The sequence below is a fragment of the Frieseomelitta varia genome, unplaced genomic scaffold (genome assembly GCF_011392965.1).
Source record: "Frieseomelitta varia isolate USP_RPSP 00005682 unplaced genomic scaffold, Fvar_1.2 scaffold_370, whole genome shotgun sequence".
Lineage (NCBI taxonomy): Eukaryota > Metazoa > Arthropoda > Insecta > Hymenoptera > Apidae > Frieseomelitta > Frieseomelitta varia.
The window spans coordinates 259,125-281,732 of NW_025110113.1; the positions used below are offsets into that span (position 1 = coordinate 259,125).

The window sequence follows — 22,608 nt, forward strand, 5'->3', positions numbered from 1 at the left end:
ATTGTTTTGCTGATGTCGAGACGAATTCAACAGTGTATTATACTGTGACTTTGAAATGACCTTAAACTATGATACAGAGCTCCGCTCAGACTTTTCGTTGTCACGCCGTCTCTGTTCACTATCGTCGCTTCCCATATTATGTTTGTACAAAATTTTCGAGTTGAAGGTCATTTCAAAGTCACAGACTATAATACACTGTTGAATTTGTCTATAATACGCTATAATACATTGTTGAATTCGTCTCGACATCAGCAGCAACATCAATCCTACGATATCAAAAACACAAGGTGCCATTAAAAAAAAGTCAAGCTGAATTTTTTGAGATTTAACAATATGGTCAAATACTAAAAAAAATTTTGTCCGAAACATTTTTCAATTGCACTACCGGAAATGCCTGAAAACTGGCGAGAAAAAACTTGACGCGTACACTCTTTATATCAAGAGTGAAAAGACTCTGTGAATTTACATTTTTGTCGCGTCTGTCCGCAACGGCGTCCGTAAGGTCCTCCTGTTTCCTATCCTGGTCCATGTCTCTCTCCAGGCTGTCCAGAGTTTCTGTACTCTCGGACGACTTGTTCCTTCTCTCGGAGTCCAAAGTATCGGTGCTGCCGAGCTCCGAGCTTTCGGACGACTTCTGAAGCCTGGATGGTTTCCTCATCGCGATCGGTCTCTTCTCTTCCTCCTGCTCCTGGCTATCCGCCGGGACGATGTCCACGTAACTGGTGCTCGGTATTCTCATCGGCGTCCTCCTCGCTCGCCTGTTCTCCAATTTATCGTCCGACTCCAGATTGTCCGAGCTCTCGGAGGACATTCGCTTCGAGGATCTCCTGCGGCAATTGCCGAAACTGTCTCTGACGACAACGTTCTCCTCCTCGTCCTTCAGCTCGCTTATCTCGATCCTCTCGAAATCTTCCGACGACTTGGAGATGCTCTTGGACAGCCTTCTGCCGCGCGACAGATTCATATCCGAGATGCTGCTCCTTTTCTGCAGGCTCTCCTGCAGAGCCGAGGTCTCCGTACCGACCATCTGCGTCTGCTCCAAAACCTCGAAGCTCTCCGACGACTTGGACATGCTCTTGGAGGATCTACGCGCGCGCAGCTCGAAGCTGCTTCTCCTACGCTCGAACGACTCGTCGCTGGTGAGCGCCTCTATCGCTTCCAGACTGTCGGACGACTTGAACACGCGATCGGTCGACTTGGAGATCGGGTTCAACAGTCGCCGCGTCACCGGCTTCGCCTCCTCGTACTCCGTTAGTTTGTCGAAGCCCTCGGTGGACTTGGAGAACCAGCTGGACGCCACTTCCAGGCTGTCCGGCGACTTGGACAGTCGGTTGGAGGATCTCCTTCGTGGCAGCCTCGACTCCAGCTCCTCGAACATCTCCGTGTTCTTCGGCGTTCGATTTGACGGCTTTCTGACGACCGGTCGAACATCCGGCTGCTCTTCGTTCACCTCGACGCTCGTCCTCGAGCCGGACACCGCGTCCAGACTGTCCGGGGACAGGGAGGCCACGCTTGACGGTTTCCTCGGTAGCTTGGCTTCCAGCTCCTCGAAGATGTCCGACGTGCGCGACAACCTGCTCGACGATTTCCTCGTGACGGATGCGTTCTTCGACTCCGTCGGCGAGGACGCGTTGCTGTTCTGCTGGCCCAGGCTGTCCAACGAGTCCTCCGCTATCGTCGTGATCGTCGACGTGGACGTGTTAGCGGTTTGCGAGCCGGTGCGCCTCGGTGGCCTCCGATTTTTAGGCCTCACCGAGATCCGATGGTGCGCCGCCGTGTGGTTCAAGCTGGCGCTTTCCAGTTGCGCTGTTGCACGAAAGGTGGAAAAACATTTCGTTGAAAAAAAAGAGAAGTGAGATTACATTCGTGAGAGCAAAATTGCCAAAAGTTGCCGAGACACTTACGTAAATCTTCTTTGGCCACGGGTGTGACACGATCGACGGCGTCCTTTGGTGATTTCGAACCCTGGAAAGACGAGATTAAGCTCAGTCAAGATGCACTTTTTTTAAATTTAAAATGATTAAATAAATTTGAAACAATTGAAAAGAAAATTTTCATAATTAATTAAATTTAGAATAATGGAAAATAAATTTTTCATAATTAATTAAATTTAGAATAATTGAAAATAAATTTTTCATAATTAATTAAATTTAGAATAATTGAAAAGGAAGTTTTTATAATTAATTAAATTTAAAATAACTGAAAAGAATTTTTCATTATTAATTAAATTTAAAATAATTGAAAATAAATTTTTCATCATTAATTAAATTTAAAATAATTGAAAAGAAATTTTTTATAATTAATTAAATTTAAAATAACTGAAAAGAAATTTTTCATTATTAATTAAATTTAAAATAATTGAAAATAAATTTTTCATCATTAATTAAATTTAAAACAATTGAAAAGAAATTTTTTATAATTAATTAAATTTAAAATAACTGAAAAGAAATTTTTCATTATTAATTAAATTTAAAATAATTGAAAATAAATTTTTCATCATTAATTAAATTTAAAACAATTGAAAAGAAATTTTTTATAATTAATTAAATTTAAAATAACTGAAAAGAAATTTTTCATTATTAATTAAATTTAAAATAACTGAAAACAAATTTTTCATAATTAATTAAATTTAAAGTAATTGAAAAGAATCTTTTTATAAATCATTAAATTTAAAATAAATGAAAAGAAATTTTTTTACAATTAAATTTAAAATAATTAAAAAGAAATTTTTTAAAAAGACAAAAAGGGATGCGACGCCAACGTGTGTGTGTGTGTGTGTGTGTGTGTGTGTGTGTGTGTGTTATCAGAAAGAATTCGACAATTGTAAAAATAGAGCGACGACAGGCTAGACGAATTACCGGTGACACTGTTGGCAACCTTTGAGCCGAGTGCATCGGCTCGCAAAGCGCCGACTATAACGGTATTAACCACTATCGGGACGAGCAAGTGCAGCCAGTTAACCGTGATCGTTCGGGAACCGGTTGCAGGTGCCGTCTCGGAAAGACATTTCTCACTGCAGCCAGGAAAAGCTTTCGTTCCTACTACCTCTTCCCTCGCGAGCGCGTAATCGCGTGGCGAACAGCTGGTATACGAGTCTAGGCTCGTTCACGTCCAACGAAACTCGAATTTCTCTTTTCTTTGTTCGTCTTGTCCGGTCTGACTCTATCTGTCTGGCTTTAACCCAGTTGTAACCGAGCAACAGTTACAACTTTTCATTTGCATTGACTCTTGGATATCTCAGATATGATCTTTTTTTTTTTTTATCAAGTATTTCGCTCTAGAAATTATTTTGTACACGTGGTGTATACGTATATCTACATGGGGCTTGTCAAATTTTTTTCTACTTGATGGTTATAGAGGTATACAAATTAGGAACACGAAAATCAAAACATTTGCCGATGATTAAAAATTATGAAAATTTATACGAGAAGAATTCTTCGGTGGTTTCAAGCTCTGATGGTTTTGAATTAATTCTGGGGGGAATTTTTTAATTATGCTAAAATTCAGTTCACTTTGAGAAGCCTTGATCCACACAAGAAGTGAAATCAGTGTGTTCAACCCCTTGAGCGTTTTGTTTTATTTCCAGAATGTGCACTGGTGTGCTTAATTATTTCGATGACGAGTATACTCGACAAAAACACAGTAAATGCACTTGCTGTAAGATCGAGTTAAATTTTAACAAAATGATACATTTTTCTAGTGTTTTTTTTTTTTTTTTTTTTTTTTGAAAATTTTTTAATTTTATTGGTATTTACAGAAATTAACATTTTATCTTTTGAAAAAGAAATTATTAAAAATTCAAAATGTAGAGGAAAGAAGTTGAATTTTCATCAATTCATAAAAACAAGTAAAAAATCAAATACTTGCAAAATTAAAATGATCGAAGGTAAATTTAATTCGTAAATATTCTAAAATGTACTAAAATTACAAGTACATATATATTTGTAATTTTTTTACTTCAGAAATATTTATTATAATAATATTTTTATAGTAATATTTTATTATAGTATTCTTATAATAAATATATAAAATATTATATAAAAATATTTATATTTATATAAAATATATAATATTTTTATAGTAACATATTTATTATAATAATATTTTTATAGTAATATTTTATTATAATACTTTTATAAGCAAATATATAAAACAATTATATAAAAATATTTAAATATTTATAATTAAAATGAAATATATAATACTTTTATAGTAATATATTTAACATAATATTTCTATAGTAATATTTTATTATAGTACTTTTATAATAAATATATAAAATAATTACTTAAAAACATTTATAATTATAATTATTTTTATAGCAATATATTTGTTATAATAATACTTTTATAGTAACATTTTTTTTATTTAAAATCTCCAATAAAACAGCAACAGCGAATTTTGTTCTACATAAACGCTCAAGGGGCTGGCACAAAATTTTGTTGACTTTCAATTTGACGATCGAGAGCTCCTGAGATTGAAAGACGACTCGGTCGATGCGATGAATTAATAATCTGAATTAATCATCGCGCCGAGAAAAAAAAAAAAAAAGATTCGATTAGGCCCGTTTCGTCGAATCGTGTTCGAAGATCAGATTAACACGTGATAGATCGGTCGATCGATTACCTCGATCGCCTCCTCGGCTCGTGGACTCGCCAGTGTGTCTTTGATCACCGGCGGGATCCTCTGTCTCGTTTCCGGCTTCGAGCGCGCTCCTCGATCCTCGATCCTGCACTGTCTGACGAATCCTGCCGAGTCATCCTCTGCCGTCTTCTTATCCTGCATCGTTCGTGCAACATATCTAGTAACGTGCAACGCGCCTCCGATAAGGCAAGAATCATCACTGGAAGCGATCTGATCGATTACCTCGATCGTATCCTCGGCCCGAACCGATTGTTCTTTCGTCGCCTGAGGGATCGCGCGTCGGCTCTCTGGCTTCGCTCTTGCCCGATCCTCGATCTTGCACGTCGATCTTGTCGACTCGAACCTCTTCTCCTCGACCTTGCCCTTGCATTCAGATTTGCGTAACGCAAATTATTATTACCAGACTGCGGATGTTTATGCATTTCTATTTTTTTTTTTTTTTTTTTGCGGGGGGATGGAGAAACTTGAAGACGTAAAAAACTGGTCACGGTGTGCGAGATCAGATTCGGGAACTCTTTCGAAGCTACTGAGCTAATTGTATGTTCAGAATCTTGACTAGCACTTGAATAATTTCGGTATAAATATGTGAATACTGCGCTATTTACATCGTCAGTTTCCTTTCTTCAAAACAATGGCCACGAATGAATAAATAAATAAATAAATAAAATATCCAAGGAATAAATAAATAAATGAATAAAATATCCAAGGAATAAATAAATTAATAAATAAATAAAATATCCAAGGAATAAATAAATTAATAAATAAGTATAATATCCAGGGAATAAATAAATTAATAAATAAGTATAATATCCAAGGAATAAATAAATAAATAAATAAAATATCCAAGGAATAAATAAATAAATAAAATATTCAAGAAATAAATGAATAAATAAGTAAAATATCCAAGGAATAAATGAATAAATAAGTAAAATATCCAAGGAACAAACGAATAAAATATCCAAGGAACAAATAAATAAATGAATAAAATATCCAAGGAACAAATAAGTAAATGAATAAAATATCCAAGGAATAAATAAATAAATAAGTAAAATATTCAAGGGATAAACAAATAAATAAATAAAATATCCAAGGAAAAAGAAAATAAATAAAATATCCAAGGAAAAAGAAAATAAATAAAATATCCAAGGAAAAAGAAAATAAATAAAATATCCAAGGAAAAAGAAAATAAATAAAATATCCAAGGAAAAAGAAAATAAATAAAATATCCAAGGAAAAAGAAAATAAATAAAATATCCAAGGAAAAAGAAAATAAATAAAATATCCAAGGTAATGAAAATTGCACAAACATCTGCACTCTGCTTCTTGTATCTCTACGATTGGCTCAACAACAACACCATCTCAACGTAACGTTGCAATTATTAACATGTCGTGTAATATGTCAATTATGTTATAATCGACATCGCGTACACAAAATGACAATTACACGGTCGGTGACAAAGTATCGAGTTTGAAGCTGCCATAATTCGTTCCATGGAACCACGAACGAACTTCTAGTAGTTTCCTCCTTTAGATCGTTTACCTGCGCGTCTCCGTCCTCGAGCGCGGCAGCCTCTTTCCTGACCAAGCCGATGATCTTTCGCTGGCCAGTGGTCTCCTGTTTCGGCCACGGCCGTTCCACGCGCCTGATCGGCGCCGGTATCTCGTACTCGACCTTCTCCTTGCACCCGTACACGCCGATGCTGATCTTCGCCGCGGGCTGCACGCCCTGATAGCTCTTGCACCGGGTGCCGTCCTGCTTCGTCCGATCGATCAGCCGCCTCCTCTCCACCGGATTCAGATTCAGCTGCTCGATTATCGCCCGTATGTTGGACGAGATGCTGCCCTCGCGGTGAGACACCACCATCGTTCCGTATGCCACTGTCCTCGATATGTTTCACGATCGTTAACGCGGCCTCGCGCCACCACCATCCATCCAACAGCCGCTGCTTACCACGATATCACGGTGATATCGTCGCGCGAGCACACGTCATACGAGTTTATCGTGCCTTCTGGAATTTCGTTGGCAAATTCAGACACGTCGTCCAACCTTCGAAGTCTCCTTGAGATCACGTTTCGCGGGACGATAAGTAGAATTATGGTGAAATTCACACTAGAGTCAGGACACGAGTAAAAGATCAAGGTGGGATAGAGCGTCGAGAAAGAAAAAGGATGGCGCAAACTTTCCAAATTTCGACTGTTAAATTAACTCGACTCATCGATCAAATAATCAGCCTCGAGCATCCAAAGCTTGGGAAACGCATGCTCGCTGGAATAAATCACGCTCGTTCCTAATTGCATCGAACGAGCCACCTCGGTTCTCGTCTACCTAGTTTCAGAAACACGCGGCCGGCGCTTATCGCTTTTCTCAGGATTTCACGACCGCCTCCAGAGCTCGTCCTCCTTTTCCTCCGATCTCCCGAGGACCCTTTCCCACGCGACCTTCCTTGTAACGTATGGAACTACCTCCATAGAATCACCACGAAATTACCTGCGCGCCACGTTTCGATTCGCGCGCGCCTAACAGACAAACTACTCGCGGGGGAGAGAAAAGTCGCGGACGTATAATACGCGCGGCGAATACGTGGATACACGGGTTGTTTCCCTGGCGTTTGTTTTCGCGAACAACAATAGATAACTATCCGCGCGATTATACACGGTGAGCAGAGATCGAGATCAGACACGAGAAGAAGACGCGCGTTTTAGTAGCTCAGCGGAGAAACAGTCGTGCTAAATTAAATTTAAAATTGTAAAAAGAAAATTCTAAATTATAAGGAGAAAATTCTAAATTATAAAAAAGAATTCTAAATTATAAAAAGAAAATTCTAAATTATAAGAAGAAAATTTTAAATTATAAAAAAGAATACTAAATTATACAAAAATGATTCTAAATTATAAGAAGAAAATTCTAAATTATAAAAAAACAATTCTAAATTATAAGAAAATTCTGAATAAAAAAGAAACAATTCTAAATTATAAGAAGAAAATTCTAAATTATAAAAAAAAAATTCTCAATTTTAGAAAAAGAAAATTTTAAATTATAAGAAGAAAATTCTAAATTATAAAAAAGAATTCTAAATTATAAAAAAAAAATTCTAAATTATACGAAGAAAATTTTAAATTATAAAAGAGAATTTTAAATTGTACAAAAATGATTCTAAATTATAAGAAGAAAATTCTAAATTATAAAAAAACAATTCTAAATTATAAGAAAATTCTGAATAAAAAAAAAAGAATTCTAAATTATAAAGAAACAATTTTAAATTTTAAAAAAAGAAAATTTTAAATTATAAGAAGAAAATTCTAAATTATAAAAAAACAATTCTAAATTATAAAGAAAAAAGAAAAAGGAATAGAGAAAGCTATTGTTTCAACAAAGATCGTAACGAGATTCGTTCTGCAGGACTGAATCCGCGCTACGTTCGAAACGAGGCAATAAATATTCGAAGAAAAAAGAGCAGCTCTCAATTTTTTCGAGGTCCTCGTGCTCGATCTCTTGCTGGTTATTGGATTTAGAGTGTGCTCGATTGAAGACCGCCGGATAGAGTCGGCGAACGTCTGCTCGGCAAAATCCAGGCCAAAGACGGTGGGTGCCCACGTCGGGCGCCCACGGTGTTTACCCAACACCTTTCCTCGAACCGCGATCGAGAGGCGCGAACCTGAGAGTTGCGCATTCGATCGATCCATACGTGGAGAACACGGCGAACTGAGCAAAAATCAAGCGGAAGTTACACTACAAACGCGGCGATAATCGCTTCTCAAACGAATCCGTGCGGTTTTGAATCACAATTCTTTTGTACAAACAACAATTCAATATGTTAATTATAGATCATTAAATTATAGATTTTTTCATACTTTTATAAATATAAAAGAAATATTTTAGATTTTTTTTATTATTTAATTTAAAGATTTAATAATAATATATAGATTTTTTTTGAAACGAGTCTCTATTGTTTAATCTAAGGTTGTTCGACTCTTTAAAATATCTTATTTAACGACTTTTTCGGATAAACGAAGTTCCATCTCGTGTGTTTCTATAAATATCGCGAGGTTTCATAAGGAACACGTTTTTGAACCTCTATCTATTTTATACCTATTTCTTTATACAAAAGTTTAATATTCGGATATATATAATTATAAATTATATTATAAATATTCGAATAAATATAATTATAAATTATATCATAAATATTCGAATATATATAATTATGAATATTCGGATATATATGATTATAAATTATATCATAAATATTCGAATATATATAATTATAAATATTTAGATATATATTATTATAAATTATATCATAAATATTCAAATATATATAATTATAAATATTCGGATATATATATATAATTATAAGTTATATCATAAATATTCGTATATATAATTATAAATTATATCATAAATATTCAAATATATATAATTATAAATATTCAAATATATATAATTATAAATATTCGGATATATATATATATATATATAATTATAAGTTATATCATAAATATTCGTATATATAATTATAAATTATATTATAAATATTCGAATATATATAATTATAAATATTCGGATATATATGATTATAAATTATATCATAAATATTCAAATATATATAATTATAAATATTCGGATATATATGATTAAATTATATTATAAATATTTAGATATATATAATTATAAATTATATCATAAATATTCAAATATATATAATTATAAATATTCGGATATATATATATAATTATAAATTATATCATAAATATTCGTATATATAATTATAAATTATATCATAAATATTCGAATATATATAATTATAAATATTCGGATATATATGATTATAAATTATATCATAAATATTCGGATATATATGATTATAAATTATATTATAAATATTTGGATATATATAATTATAAATTATATCATAAATATTCAAATATATATAATTATAAATATTCGGATATATATAATTATAAATTATATCATAAATATTATAAATATTCAGATATATACAATTATAAATACAAATATCACGACTCTCTGTTGTTTAATGTAAAATCGTTCGAACTTCGAAGTACATATCTTCGTGTGTCTCTATAAATATCGCGACAGGTGAAAAGCGACAAACGTTTCGCTGGATTTTCTACGTAGACCACCACTCGCGACTGTGTTTAGGTAGCTGAAACACCTCCGATCGGCCGATTGTTGCAATATCGCCGGTGTTTCAGCGCACGGTCACACCTCTACCACCTGCGCGCGATCTGTCCGCTTGCATTCCAACCGGATACGCGCGGCGTTGGCGGAAATTGCGGAACGTAATAATTTTCCACGGCTGAAGAGAAAGTGACGTCGGGGCACCGTGGCGAAAGAAAACTCGGCTACGGCGTTGCGCAACCAATGCAAAACGCGTTTTGACGAACGTATTGCCATCGATTTCTTGCTAAAACCAATAACGATCAAGATTTGCTCGGTCGAATGAAAAAATCATCGAGCAATAAAATCAGAATGTACGTCGTGTATGTAGTGGAGAGATCGACTAATCATCGTTGCACGATGAATTAATTTTCGACATAGTAATTTTTAATTGCACAGTCGACTTTTTAACCCTCGGACGTGAGATTTGCTTACGCGCATGTTTCTTCGATTATTTTTCTCATTTTTTATATCGTTCCGTTTGCATCATATTTTCTGTTTATAACAATTTTAAATGGGCGTTTCAGATCTTAATCGTCAGATCTTTGACGATATATTTGGAAAGTCATTTTGAGTGAAAGACTTTATATAGCACGGAGTTACTGAACACTATTCGTCGAAGTGAACGTGATTCTTTGAAACGAGGTTGTGTTTTTAGTCGAAAAATCTAATACAACGTAACGTAATTGATAGTGAAAATGAAAGGATATGAACAATTTGTGTAAACCAAGCGTAATCAACGAACAGGCATAAGTCAAACTTGTAGTAAAAACTAACTTGAGACAAATGAAATAAATCGTTAGAAATTAATTAGCTTGAATCCAAGCTTGATTACTCGTGGCTCGTGCAACAAGGATTCCTCCGAACAAAAAAAATCTTGAAAATTGCTCCTGAGACGTGGAACACCCTTCGCGATCAAATGATATCGACGAAGCACGGTTCTAAGATATTAATCTTCTCTGTGAAAAAAAATATTAATCTTCGTTTTCATTTGTTCTCGAAGAACACACCCTATATCGTGACAACGCGCAATATCGGCAGGCTCGCTTTGGTGATTTCGTTTGGTTAAGAATCCAGGCGATTGCTATCCGTTGCCACGGAGATTATCGATCAAACTCACGCGACCATCACCGATTATTTATTGCCACTGGCCGGCACACCGTTGTAAATGAACGCGGAACGTTGCCTCTTTCGCCGATTTCTCGCGTTTCGCGACTTATTAGCACGAGGCGAACGAACACGTTGCACGTTGACGCGAATACTGACGATAGAAGCAGAGAACAAGGCCGAGGCACAGGAGGCAGCCAGAGATTAGATCTCAGGCTCTCCGCGATATATATCGGCGCTCCACATCTCTCTCGGCGAGTGTAGCAAGAGATCCCGATCGACGATCGATCTCGAGTGGTCCACGAGCTACCTTTTTCCATGCCAGTTGACCACTCGGCCCACCGTGTATCTTATTGTGCCATCATTCTCAATTTGCTTCGCGGCATTTTACTCGCACGCGCACCGTTACTTTTGCTCACGCGATCGGCCGAACTCTTTCGCTTCGTTTCTTTTTCACGGCGCCTCCAGTTGACCACGTTTCGTAAACTGGGATTTAGGAAAGGAGACTTGGTATAACTGCAGAAAATAGTCAGCCTCAGTCACGAATCCAATTTGATTTGCATTGATATTAATAATAAGTCACGGTGTACGATTAATAACCCATTTGCATCGCGATTTACACTGCACTAATCATACGTATTATAAAGCTAGAAATATTATTGTTAAAATCATTAAATTTGATATTTAATATTTTTAATATTTCTATTTTTATGTGATAATTTAATATCTTTAATATTATTATTAAAATCATTTTACTTTATGACCATTGTTATGTGGTCGCTGCGACACAATTGTTAAAATATAATACCACAGTTCTAGTATGCTATATTTAATATTTTTAATATTTTTTTAAATATTCTTACTTTTATTTAATTAATTTTTAATATTTTATTTTTATTTAATAATAATTTAATACTTTTAATATTTTTAATAATACTATTTAATATTTTTAATATTTTTAATAATAATATTTAATATTTTTAATATTTTTAACAATAATATTTAATATTTTTAATATTTTTAATAATAATATTAAAATTTTACTTTATGACCATTGTTACATGGTCGCTGCGACACAATTGTTAAAATACCACAGTTCTAGTATGCTGTATTTAATATTTTTAATATTTTTTAAATATTTTTACTTTTATTTAATTAATTTTTAATATTTTATTTTTATTTAACAATAATTTAATATTTTTAATAATACTATTTAATATTTTTAATATTTTTAATACTATTAAATATTTTTAATAATAATATTTAATATTTTTAATAATAATATTAAAATTTTACTTTATGACCATTGTTACATGGTCGCTGCAACACAATGTTTGTTAAAATATAATACCACAGTTCTAAAACTATGCTATATTTAATATTTATTAAATACTTTTACTTTTTTATTTAATTAATTTTTAATATTTTATTTTTACTTAACAATTTAATATTTTTAATAATAATATTAAAAATATGATTAAAATCATTTTACTTTATGGCCATTATATGATCGCTGCAACACAACATAATAATTAGTCAAAGTTAAAATATAACACCACAGTTAAAGCACAGTTCTAAAACTGTTAAAAATATTATTAAAATCATTTCACCTCAAAAATAATTTAAAAAATTGTTACATTAAAGTAATTTTACTATTTAAGATATTACATAATTAAATAATTAATAAATTAAACTGTTCCGCCGATCGATAGTATTAAAATTATAATATTTGCATGGTGCACAAGTCTAATTCTCAATTTTCTACGTATTAATTCATTTTAACAAACACAAGATTCCACAATCGCTGGTAACATTTCGCCTCGCGATGCAAATCTGGGTTATTTTAAGAATCTTTCAGACGATCTTTGCGTGTTGTCGATCCAACGGAAGATTCAAAACCGCCGTGGCGAGTAATAATAATCGGCTCCGTTTGACGCCGCGCGAGAACGAGCGCGGCTTTCACGGAAATGGAAAGTAAAGTAAATCGAAGAAACTGCGCGCGTTCCCGACATTGAAACTCGTATCGCTATCGGGACGGTGATTCTGCAACCGCGTGTTTGTTTCATTAGACACCGACCCGGACTCACCGATTTCGATTTCTATCGGCTGAGCATTCAACTTCTCGCGGGCAGTTTTGTAGCATCTCTTGTCTGTACAGTGAAACCACGCGTCTCTATTTCGAGGATCGAGCGTGGAAAAGATGGAGATCGACGAAAACTGAGGCAGGATGTTGGAAATCTGGCACGCCACGCTCTACGATCGACGTGCTCGCATTTCCGTGCTATTGTCGCTCGACGCAAAGAGAGTGAGAGAGTGAGACACATACGCAGGAAAAAAAAATACGCGGAAAGAGAGTAGAGGAAGGAGCAAGAGGGAAGCGCGAAAATGATTCGCGGACCTCGCATGAAAATACGACGAATTGGGAGCGTGAACGTTCGATGATTTCACCGCGGAACTCACTCCCGTGCTCTACAAGGTGGGCCACAAATCACTTCCCACTGCACATTAATAAATAATTTAAGTACACAAGTTGTAATGCAAGTGATAATTTAAGCAATAAGTAATAATTGAATGAGCAATAATTTTTTAAACAATTGAATAGGTAATAATTTTTTGAACAATCGAATAGGTGATAATTTTTTTGAACAATCGAACAAGTATATAACTTTTTACATTATACATATTTTTGATATATTGTGCACCTTGTATATTTAAAACATAACGAAAAAAATCACGTTTGAACTTAGTATAATTAAATTAGTATATTTAAATAGCATATTTACATAGTATATTTAAAGTATATTTGAATAGCATATTTAAAGCATATTTAAAGTATATTTAGTATAGTATATTTAATAGTATATTTAAAGCATATTTAAAGTATATTTAGTATAGTATATTTAATAGTATATTTAAAATATATTTAATAGTATATTTAAAGTATATTTAAATAGTATATTTAAAGTATATTTAAATAGTATATTTAAAGTATATTTAAATAGTATATTTAAAGTATATTTAAATAATATATTTAAAGTATATTTAAATAGTATATTTCAACAGTATATCTAAAGTATATTTAAATAGTATATTTAAATAGTACATTTAAAGTATATTTAAATAGTACATTTAAAGTATATTTAAATAGTATATTTAAATAGTACATTTAAAGTATATTTAAATAGTACATTTATTTAAATAGTATATTTAAAGTATATTTAAACGTAACCCAGGCAAGACAAACGATAAGTGTATTACTTCTCAATAATTTCTATCTAATAGTGATATCATACCGACGAATTCAAAAGAAAAAGAAGGCGACGAATTATTGTACACTCGTTTGGGTCACTCGTTACGGTCCGCAAACCAATTGCCAGCGCAAGGGGTTGAAAAAAAGAAAAAGAAAAAGTAAGTGGAAAAAAATTTTTGACCCACCCTGTACAATGCCGAACTCACGTCCGATTCGTCGAAAATCGATAATCAACAGCCTCGCGAACGCTTTCGTATTCGTTTCGCATTCCTACGCGCGCGCGTGCAAAATATTGACATTCTTTTTATTCCCGGGAACGATTGTAAAATCGCGCGATCGCGCGTGGGGAGAAAACAACTGCGTCGAAATGAGTGGCTGCTGGAATATTTTAGGAAGACTTCGCCTCCGTTTGAGTAAAAAGTCAGGTCAGAATCTCTCGCAGAAGGCAAAGAAGCGCGAACGGAACGTAATAATTCGCGACAAATTGGCCGGTTGGCGAGCGGATACCTTCGCGCCTTTCTCTCGTAATTGGACGAACTGAGAAGCGAGGTGAACAAAAGAACCGCGAGTCGAAACGATTCTAAACGCCGATTTCGCGAGCACGAGCGAGGACGAGCGTCTCGAATTCACGCGCGGGGCGCGCGGCGCGCTTTTTGCGCTTGTCCGCGTGGAGTTTTCTTTCGTTCCTTTCTTCTCGGTTCTTTCTCGCGACCTCGGTCACGCCACGAGCGCGTCCTCAAGAACTCGTTCCAAGCGAAAGAGAACTCGCCCCGGCTCGCGGCGACACGCACGCGGAATACGATTTGAAGCTCGCCTAGTTCTCACGGGGGCCGTGCCGAGTCGAGCTGGTTTCGTCACACCGACCGGTTTCAACGCGCGCGCCGATTTTTTTCAACGATCAAACACGTTGCCTCGTTTTCCATTATTTTTTCTTTCTTTCTTTCTTTTTTTCCCTCGCCTCTTCAACGCGAAGCGAACCACAGGAAACCTTGGTCCTTTGAGATGAGCTAGCAACGAATCGTAGATTTCTAGAAATATCGCGGACCTGCAAATTTTAATCGCAGGAGACACGAAAGAAAGCGACTTTGACGATGATTGAACGAACATATCGGGGACGACATTTAGGTGAATATGCTCGATCGTTTCACCTATCAAACACCTATCCGAGACGAGAGTCTTAAACTCTTCGACTAACGATCGATTTCACGTGTGTACGATCTAAGATCGTGTATGAAAGTTTATCGCGATTATTAAGATCACTGAGTTTTGAATCGTTTATCGTCGATCACAAGCGTGTGCTGGCGATCATCGTATATATTCGAAATTCCTTTTCAAGGCAGTGGCTACGTCTACAGGCACACGACACACGGGAAAGTAGATGGAAATGAATCGATCGCGAAGATCACAACGTGGCAGGGTAACGTGAGATGAAACGCCGGATGAAAAATCGTATACAACTAGTCTTGTGTTTCAACCTCTGGCCTTAGGTAGCGGCCGTCTCGTTTTTCAGTGACTTTGTCGACTGGCGAGACGTGTTGTTAAAAGTTGCGTTTTCACGATGCTAGAAAAAGTTTCTCGATCGAAAGTACCTCTGTTCAAAGCTTTGTCACGATTCACAAGGATTAATCGTTTCTGCGTTTCGACACCCTACACTTTCACCTTTTTTTTTCTTTCTTTTTTCATTGATCGATGTTAACGAGCGAATCGGCGCTTGCTTTCACGACATATTTCAAATCAGCGAACAGGGGATCGGCTCTAGAAGAGCTCTCATTTCGTTGAAACGAGTATAGCCACTTGACTGAACGAGGGGCCATTATTCCTCTTGCCTGGTTCTCGCTGTTCCAAAGGTCTCGTGGAAGAAAAATTGCGCCAACGACGAGCCACGAACGGAGCTACAGCTGTCACACAACGGATCCGTATTCCGTTGCCTTATAAATATTTAAATCGCGGCTGGACGAGACACACAATGCCGACAAAACCTGATAGACACATTGTGAAGTGAACGACGCGACTAGAACGATCGTTACGCCGATGTTCCCTTTCGACAGCGACGTGAATGTCCCCAACCGGTTCGTCGAACAAACGAACAGTTCACGGAGGCAAAGAGATATTTGAAAAACTTCCGATGTGAAGAAACTTGTTTTCCAGAAAACTTCGTCGCGATCCGGAAAAATGTTTCGAGGTAATAATTCCAAAATTTCCGTTTTAACCAATTGCGCTGGCAACTGATTGCGGACCATAACGAGTGACCAAACCGTATACAATAATTCGTTGCTTTCTCGTCGGGTATGATATCACTGGATAAAAATTACTGAGAAGTAATAAATTTATTATTTGTTTTGCCTGAGTTACTTAAATATCTTTAAAACTGAGGAAATATTTGGAATTTTGGGACGAAAAATTCTCGACGTGCGTGATACGTCATTTTAACGCAACAGGTTAACCACTGATTGCGGACCATAACGAGTGACCGAACCGTATACAATAATTCGTCGCTTTCTCGTCGGGTATGATATCACTGGATAAAAATTATTGAGAAGTAATAAATTTATTATTTGTTTTGCCTGAGTTACTTAAATATGCTTAAAACCGAGAAAATACTTGCAATTTTGGGACAAAAAAATTATCGCGCGTGGCATGTCATTTTAACGCAAGAGGTTAACCACTTGGCTACTGATTGCGGACCATAACGAGTGACCGAACCGTCTACAATAATTCGTCGCTTTCTCGTCAGGTATGATATCACTGGATAAAAATTATTGAGAAGTAATAAATTTATTACTTTTGTTTTACCTGTGTTATACTTAAATATCCTTAAAACTGAGGAAATACTTGGAATTTTGGGACGAAAAATTCTCGACGCGCGTGGTACGTCATTTTAACGCAACAGGTTAACCACTGATTGCGGACCATAACGAGTGACCGAACCGTATACAATAATTCGTCGCTTTCTCGTCGGGTATGATACGACTGAATAGAAATCATTGAGAAGTAATAAATTTATTATTTGTTTTGCCTGTGTTGTACTTAAGTATCCTTAAAACTGAGAAAATACTTGCAATTTTGGGACAAAGAAATTTTTGACGTGAGTGACACGTCATTTTAACGCAAGAGGTTAACCTACTGATTGCGGACCATAACGAGTGACCGAACCGTCTATAATAATTTCTCGTCGGGTATAATATCACTGGATAGAAATTATTGAGAAGTAATAAATTTATTATTTTTTTTACCTGTGTTATACTTAAATATACTTAAAACTGAGAAAATACTTGCAATTTTGGGACAAAATATTCTCGACATGCGTGGCACGTTATTCCACCGCAAGAGATTAAGTAACTGCAAATTTGAACGAGATGCTACCGAAATGTAATATATTTCTCGCGAAAAGATTCATCAATCATCTACATTTGCAAAATTGAAAACATTTCAAGATTATTCTACATTAAATGAGCTTACTCTTTCTTGTAATTATCCTCCCAGAAATTTGAACCGAGATATCCCCGAAATGTTCGTCGAAACTCGCTCACGAAAAAACTCGACCGTCTGTTACAAAATTAAAAAAAAATATATATAAAAAAGGAGCGTTCCATCGAGTGCGTAGGTTTACTGAAGCGAAGGAAAAGGAAGTACGACGTATGGAGGAGGCATGCTAATTTCCATCGTCGGCTGGTATCGACACCGAGAGTCGTTTATCTGCCTTGGAATTGGCCGATCGATGCGGTCTGATTGCCAAACGCGTTGCATGCACCCTCTCTGCTCCTGTGCCGCAGGATGCAGCCGATCCTCGAACCGTCTCTCAACACAATTGCCGATTGTCTCACTGTCTAAACGTCCGAAGTCGAGCTACTCTGCTTTCTAAACGAACTCGTCCTAAACCGAACGAACTGGAATTGGAACCGCCGGCCAACCAAAATTTCGCTCGTGAGAAACCAGATTTGTCAAAACGTGTTGAAATGACACGACACACGATACGATAATGGTTAATTACACTGACGGAAATGGAGATAAACGTTTGAAAACGAATCCCTTAGACGAGATAACGTTTGTCGCAATTAATGATTATTTACTTCTCGTTGCACTTGAAGACTCACAAGAAGTGGATTAAGCAGTCACGTGATAACTATCGCGAGTTCTTATCGTCCCTAGATTACGTACTCAATAGACTTTATTACAGCTCTAGATCGATGGATAAAAAGAACCGATAGCAGTTCGATCGGATCTCGATAAGCTGTTTGTTCGTTCACGAGTTCAATTGTTAACTCGTAAATTAATCGAGCGCGTTATCAGCGAGGCTCACGCTATATCGCAAAAAAAGAAAGAAAAAAAAAAAAAGATAGATTGATTGCTACGTGTGCCTCGAATTTAGAAAGTTCCAATTTCGAAACGTTGCGTGTTACCTTTACCAGCCGAATGGCTTGGACTTTCGCACGAACTAGTCACAATCGGTAACAATAGAAGGAATATCACTAGTGTTTCCAGTAATTAAAAAAAAAAAAAAAAAAAAAAAAAAAAAAAAAAAAAAAAAGAAGAGAAAATCGAAAAACTACGGCGTCCGGTAGCAATCAAATCCGCTCGATCGCTATGTTACACCATGTTACACACCGGAGAAACTCGCGAGATTCCCACCGATACCGATTCCTCACCACCGAAAACGATAAGGGTTAAACTTGCCGACGATACGAGTGCACCACGATTCGCACCACGAGTGTCTGTCGTGGTGTGTGAAGGGAATGCTGGCTCGGTACTGAACCGCCTCGACCTTCGCGTCCGGTGCGATCGATCGTAAAGTAGGCGAGTAACCCACCGAGCCGAAGCCCTTCGCGCGAAGCCTAGCGGATTGAACGAAACGCGTACAAAGACGACACAGAGAAAGAGAGAGAGAGAGAGACACGACAAAAAGAGTGAAACGCACGCGTGTCGCGCGCGGAAAACGCGTTGTCGTACTACGCTGGCAGCTCGCGGCGACTCTTCCTCTTCGGCTCGCTGACTTTCGGCTCGAAGTAGAAGTGGTAATGCCGGTCGTGGAGGTAGCACAGGTGACAGGGGCGTAATCGCGCGATCCGGCGCCACAACTAACCAATCGACGCAACGACGCGCGGAATCCCGGCAAACCCGATCGTTCCCGGGCTTCTCTGCCGTAATTCTGTTAAAAAAAAAAAGAAAAGAAAACAGGTAGCTTCGCTGGCGGATACGAGCGCATACCAGTTGCCGATTGGAATCCGCTGTCTGACTCTGAGATACGATCGCACGGACACGTTTAACGACGAAACCCGGCAAAATTCCACGATGCTCGTTTATGTTTAATAAACTTCATTTCGACAAATGAAGTGATTAGTTTAGAGAAAGAGAGAGGTGTTCCACTTGAATGTAGGTTCGATCCAATTTTCAAAATTATTGTACTGCCATTTTCAGTAGTATTTTTTTTTTTTTTTTAAATTGAATTATTATTTTTAATGTTGAAAATCCCGGGATTCCGGGATATAATGGCACGAAACGACGACCCGGCAGTTCCACGATTAACTCGCTTCTTTTGTCATTTTGTCGTTTGTATTATAATAAAATCCATGGAATTTATGGATCAATTTTTCTCCAATCTGTAGGATTTCATGGAATTTATTGGATTTGGCACACTCATATTACTAATTTCATTTATTCGAATATATAATTTTCATTTCTCATTAATTCATCATATTAATTTTGAATTATTAATTTGACACTGACATTTTGTTGATGTTATCTGGGTATTTTTGTGTTTATTTTGTTATACATTAATTTAAAATTTATATTAAATATAATATTATTTATACTATATATATACAGTATAAATAATATTACATTTATTTAATATTATATACATATATATATATTTCCAATATAAATTTTAAATTAAAGTATAATAAAATAAATATAAAAATAACCATATATATATTGAAATAAATTATTATTATACAATATTAATATATTGAAATATTTATTGAAATAAATTTCTTAAATATAAATTAAAAATTAATGTTGAGATAAAAATAATAAGTAACATAACATAACATAAATAATTATATCAATATTATATAAATTTTTTAATTGGAAATTAAATGTAATATTATTTATACTATATATATATATATATTTAATTTCCAATTAAAAAATTTAGATAATATTGATATATATATATATAATTTTATTATATTTTACATTTATGTTACTTACTATTTTTATCTCAACATTAATTTTTAATTTTTATTGAATAAACTCATCTCAATAAATAAAATAATCAATTTGGAAAAAGAAATTCCACCTGAATGTAGATTCAATCCAACTTCAAAATTTATATTACCTATATTTAGGTATATTATATTATTTATATTATTACCTATAGTATTATACGATACATTTTCAATACCATTTTTTTTTTTAAATTGGACTATCTCGAGGGAAACAAGAAAACTCCCAAGTACGAGAGACGGTTCACCGATCGATTATGAAAGGAACCAAGGCAGTGCGAGAAAGGAACGGTTACGATAGGTCAGGCCTACGACCAAGGAGACCAGAGGAACGAAGAAGAAAATGTAACAACGACGGATCCCGATCGAGCCCCGTGAACGCTCGTTCGGAGGAGTAGTCGCCCGTTTGCTTTCTAAACGGCTTTGCTGGCGGGAAAGACCGATGGTTTTCGCGGTGTCGAAACGTTTTGTCAGAGCCAGAAGTGAATGTCTAGGTAAGAGGACAAGCGGCGGGGCCGGCGCGATGGAAAAGGAGGGAAGTTCACTTTGGGTACCGTGGTGTATACACGGCAACGAACAGCTGGCAAAGCAGCAAGATTGGTAGCACCGTTACCACGCTCGCTTGTCAGGATTCCCTCGTAGATCAGTCTCCTCGATCGTGCGTCGTCTCTCCTTTCCTCTTGCCAGGGGTCATTAGTCTTCGAACAGGATTTGCCACCGTATACTACCTCTACCTTGTGTCCTCTCGAATTACGCCCGACTATCATATACCTTCGACGTTACGAACGAGTCTCGGGGAATCTTGGTGGCTCGTGACCAAATTCTCGCAAAAACATACCGAGAGTACATCTCGAGATTTCATTAGCACCGTAATGCGACATGATCGATCGATAATGGTATCGTGAAACGTGATGATTAACCTAAATCCGATATACGCAAGATCTAATTACGGTAACATGGTAAATTCTGTGCAGCCCCCGGTCGGCCATGTAAATTTCTGAAGATTCTCGTTGGCTGTCGTTAGGGCTGATTCAATTTAATTTTTAAATGTACGGTTTATTTATATATATATATATATATTTTTTTTTTTTTTTTGGAAGCAAAATGTCAGTGTCAAATAGACAATTCAAAATTAATACGACGAATCAATGAAAAATGAAACTTATATATTCGAGAAATTTTGTCACTCATCAGACAGCTTTCGAATTGCAAAGTTAGGGTGATTCGCGTAACTTGCGTACCTAATTACGCGTCTAATGAAAGATTGTTTAATAGGAAAGTTGTGTGGTTTTAAGGAAGGCAAAATATATGACGTATCAATTTTCCAATTTCGAAACAACTTTAATTTTTTTAAATGGATCATTTGAAAGAATATTAAATTCTAAGTAGAGTAAATAAAAAAGTATTAGCAACTTGATGATTAAGGTGATATTTTGCGATAATTTGATGACCAACATCCACCATGGAACGTTAATGCGTAACAAGCAAATGGTTTTCATCCTCGAGACAAATTATCGTAAAATACCTCCTTAACAATTAGGTTAAGAGCCATTAGGTTAGAACCAACGTTTATATTCTTTCGATTCATGATAAAAAAAAATATATGGGCCAATTAAAAAAAAAAAAATAAAGATGATCTTGAAAATTTCGAAACCCACAGAAAAATATCGATACACTATATTTCGCTTGAAACCTTCCTTGAAGTCATACAACTTCTGTGTTACACAATTTTTGATTTAAATATCGTAAAAATACCTCCTTAACGATTAGGTTTAGAACCAACGTTTACTTGTAATTTAATATTCTTTCGATTCATGATGAAAAAAAATATATGGTCCAATTAAAAATAAAAAATAAAGATGATCTTGAAAATTTTGAAACCCACAGAAAAATATCGATACACTATATTTCGCTTGAAACCTTCCTTGAAGTCATACAACTTCTGTGTTACACAATTTTTGATTTAAATATCGTAAAAATACCTCCTTAACGATTAGGTTTAGAACCAACGTTTACTTGTAATTTAATATTCTTTCGATTCATGATGAAAAAAAATATATGGTCCAATTAAAAATAAAAAATAAAGATGATCTTGAAAATTTTGAAACCCACAGAAAAATATCGATACACTATATTTCGCTTGAAACCTTCCTTGAAGTCATACAACTTCTGTGTTACACAATTTTTCATTTAAATATCGT

General features: G+C 35.5%; 1 protein-coding gene across 14 annotated transcripts in view; it reads right to left on the bottom strand.

Annotated features, from left to right (window-relative positions):
- The window catches only part of LOC122530985 (microtubule-associated protein futsch-like), a 53,619-nt gene that overhangs the window by 1,519 nt on the left and 29,492 nt on the right, over positions 1-22,608 (bottom strand). For 7 of the 14 annotated variants that reach the window (XM_043658466.1, XM_043658467.1, XM_043658465.1 and 4 more), the window contains 3 exons: positions 4,627-5,007; positions 1,905-1,965; positions 467-1,806 (listed from right to left, as the gene is read on the bottom strand). In XM_043658466.1, coding sequence (XP_043514401.1) covers positions 467-1,806; positions 1,905-1,965; positions 4,627-5,007 — 1,782 coding nt within the window. Of the gene's footprint in view, positions 1-466; positions 1,807-1,904; positions 1,966-4,626; positions 5,008-6,184; positions 6,766-18,583; positions 18,690-22,608 lie in introns of those variants that run through there. The other 7 variants (XM_043658472.1, XM_043658471.1, XM_043658474.1 and 4 more) reach the window with 6 other exon arrangements.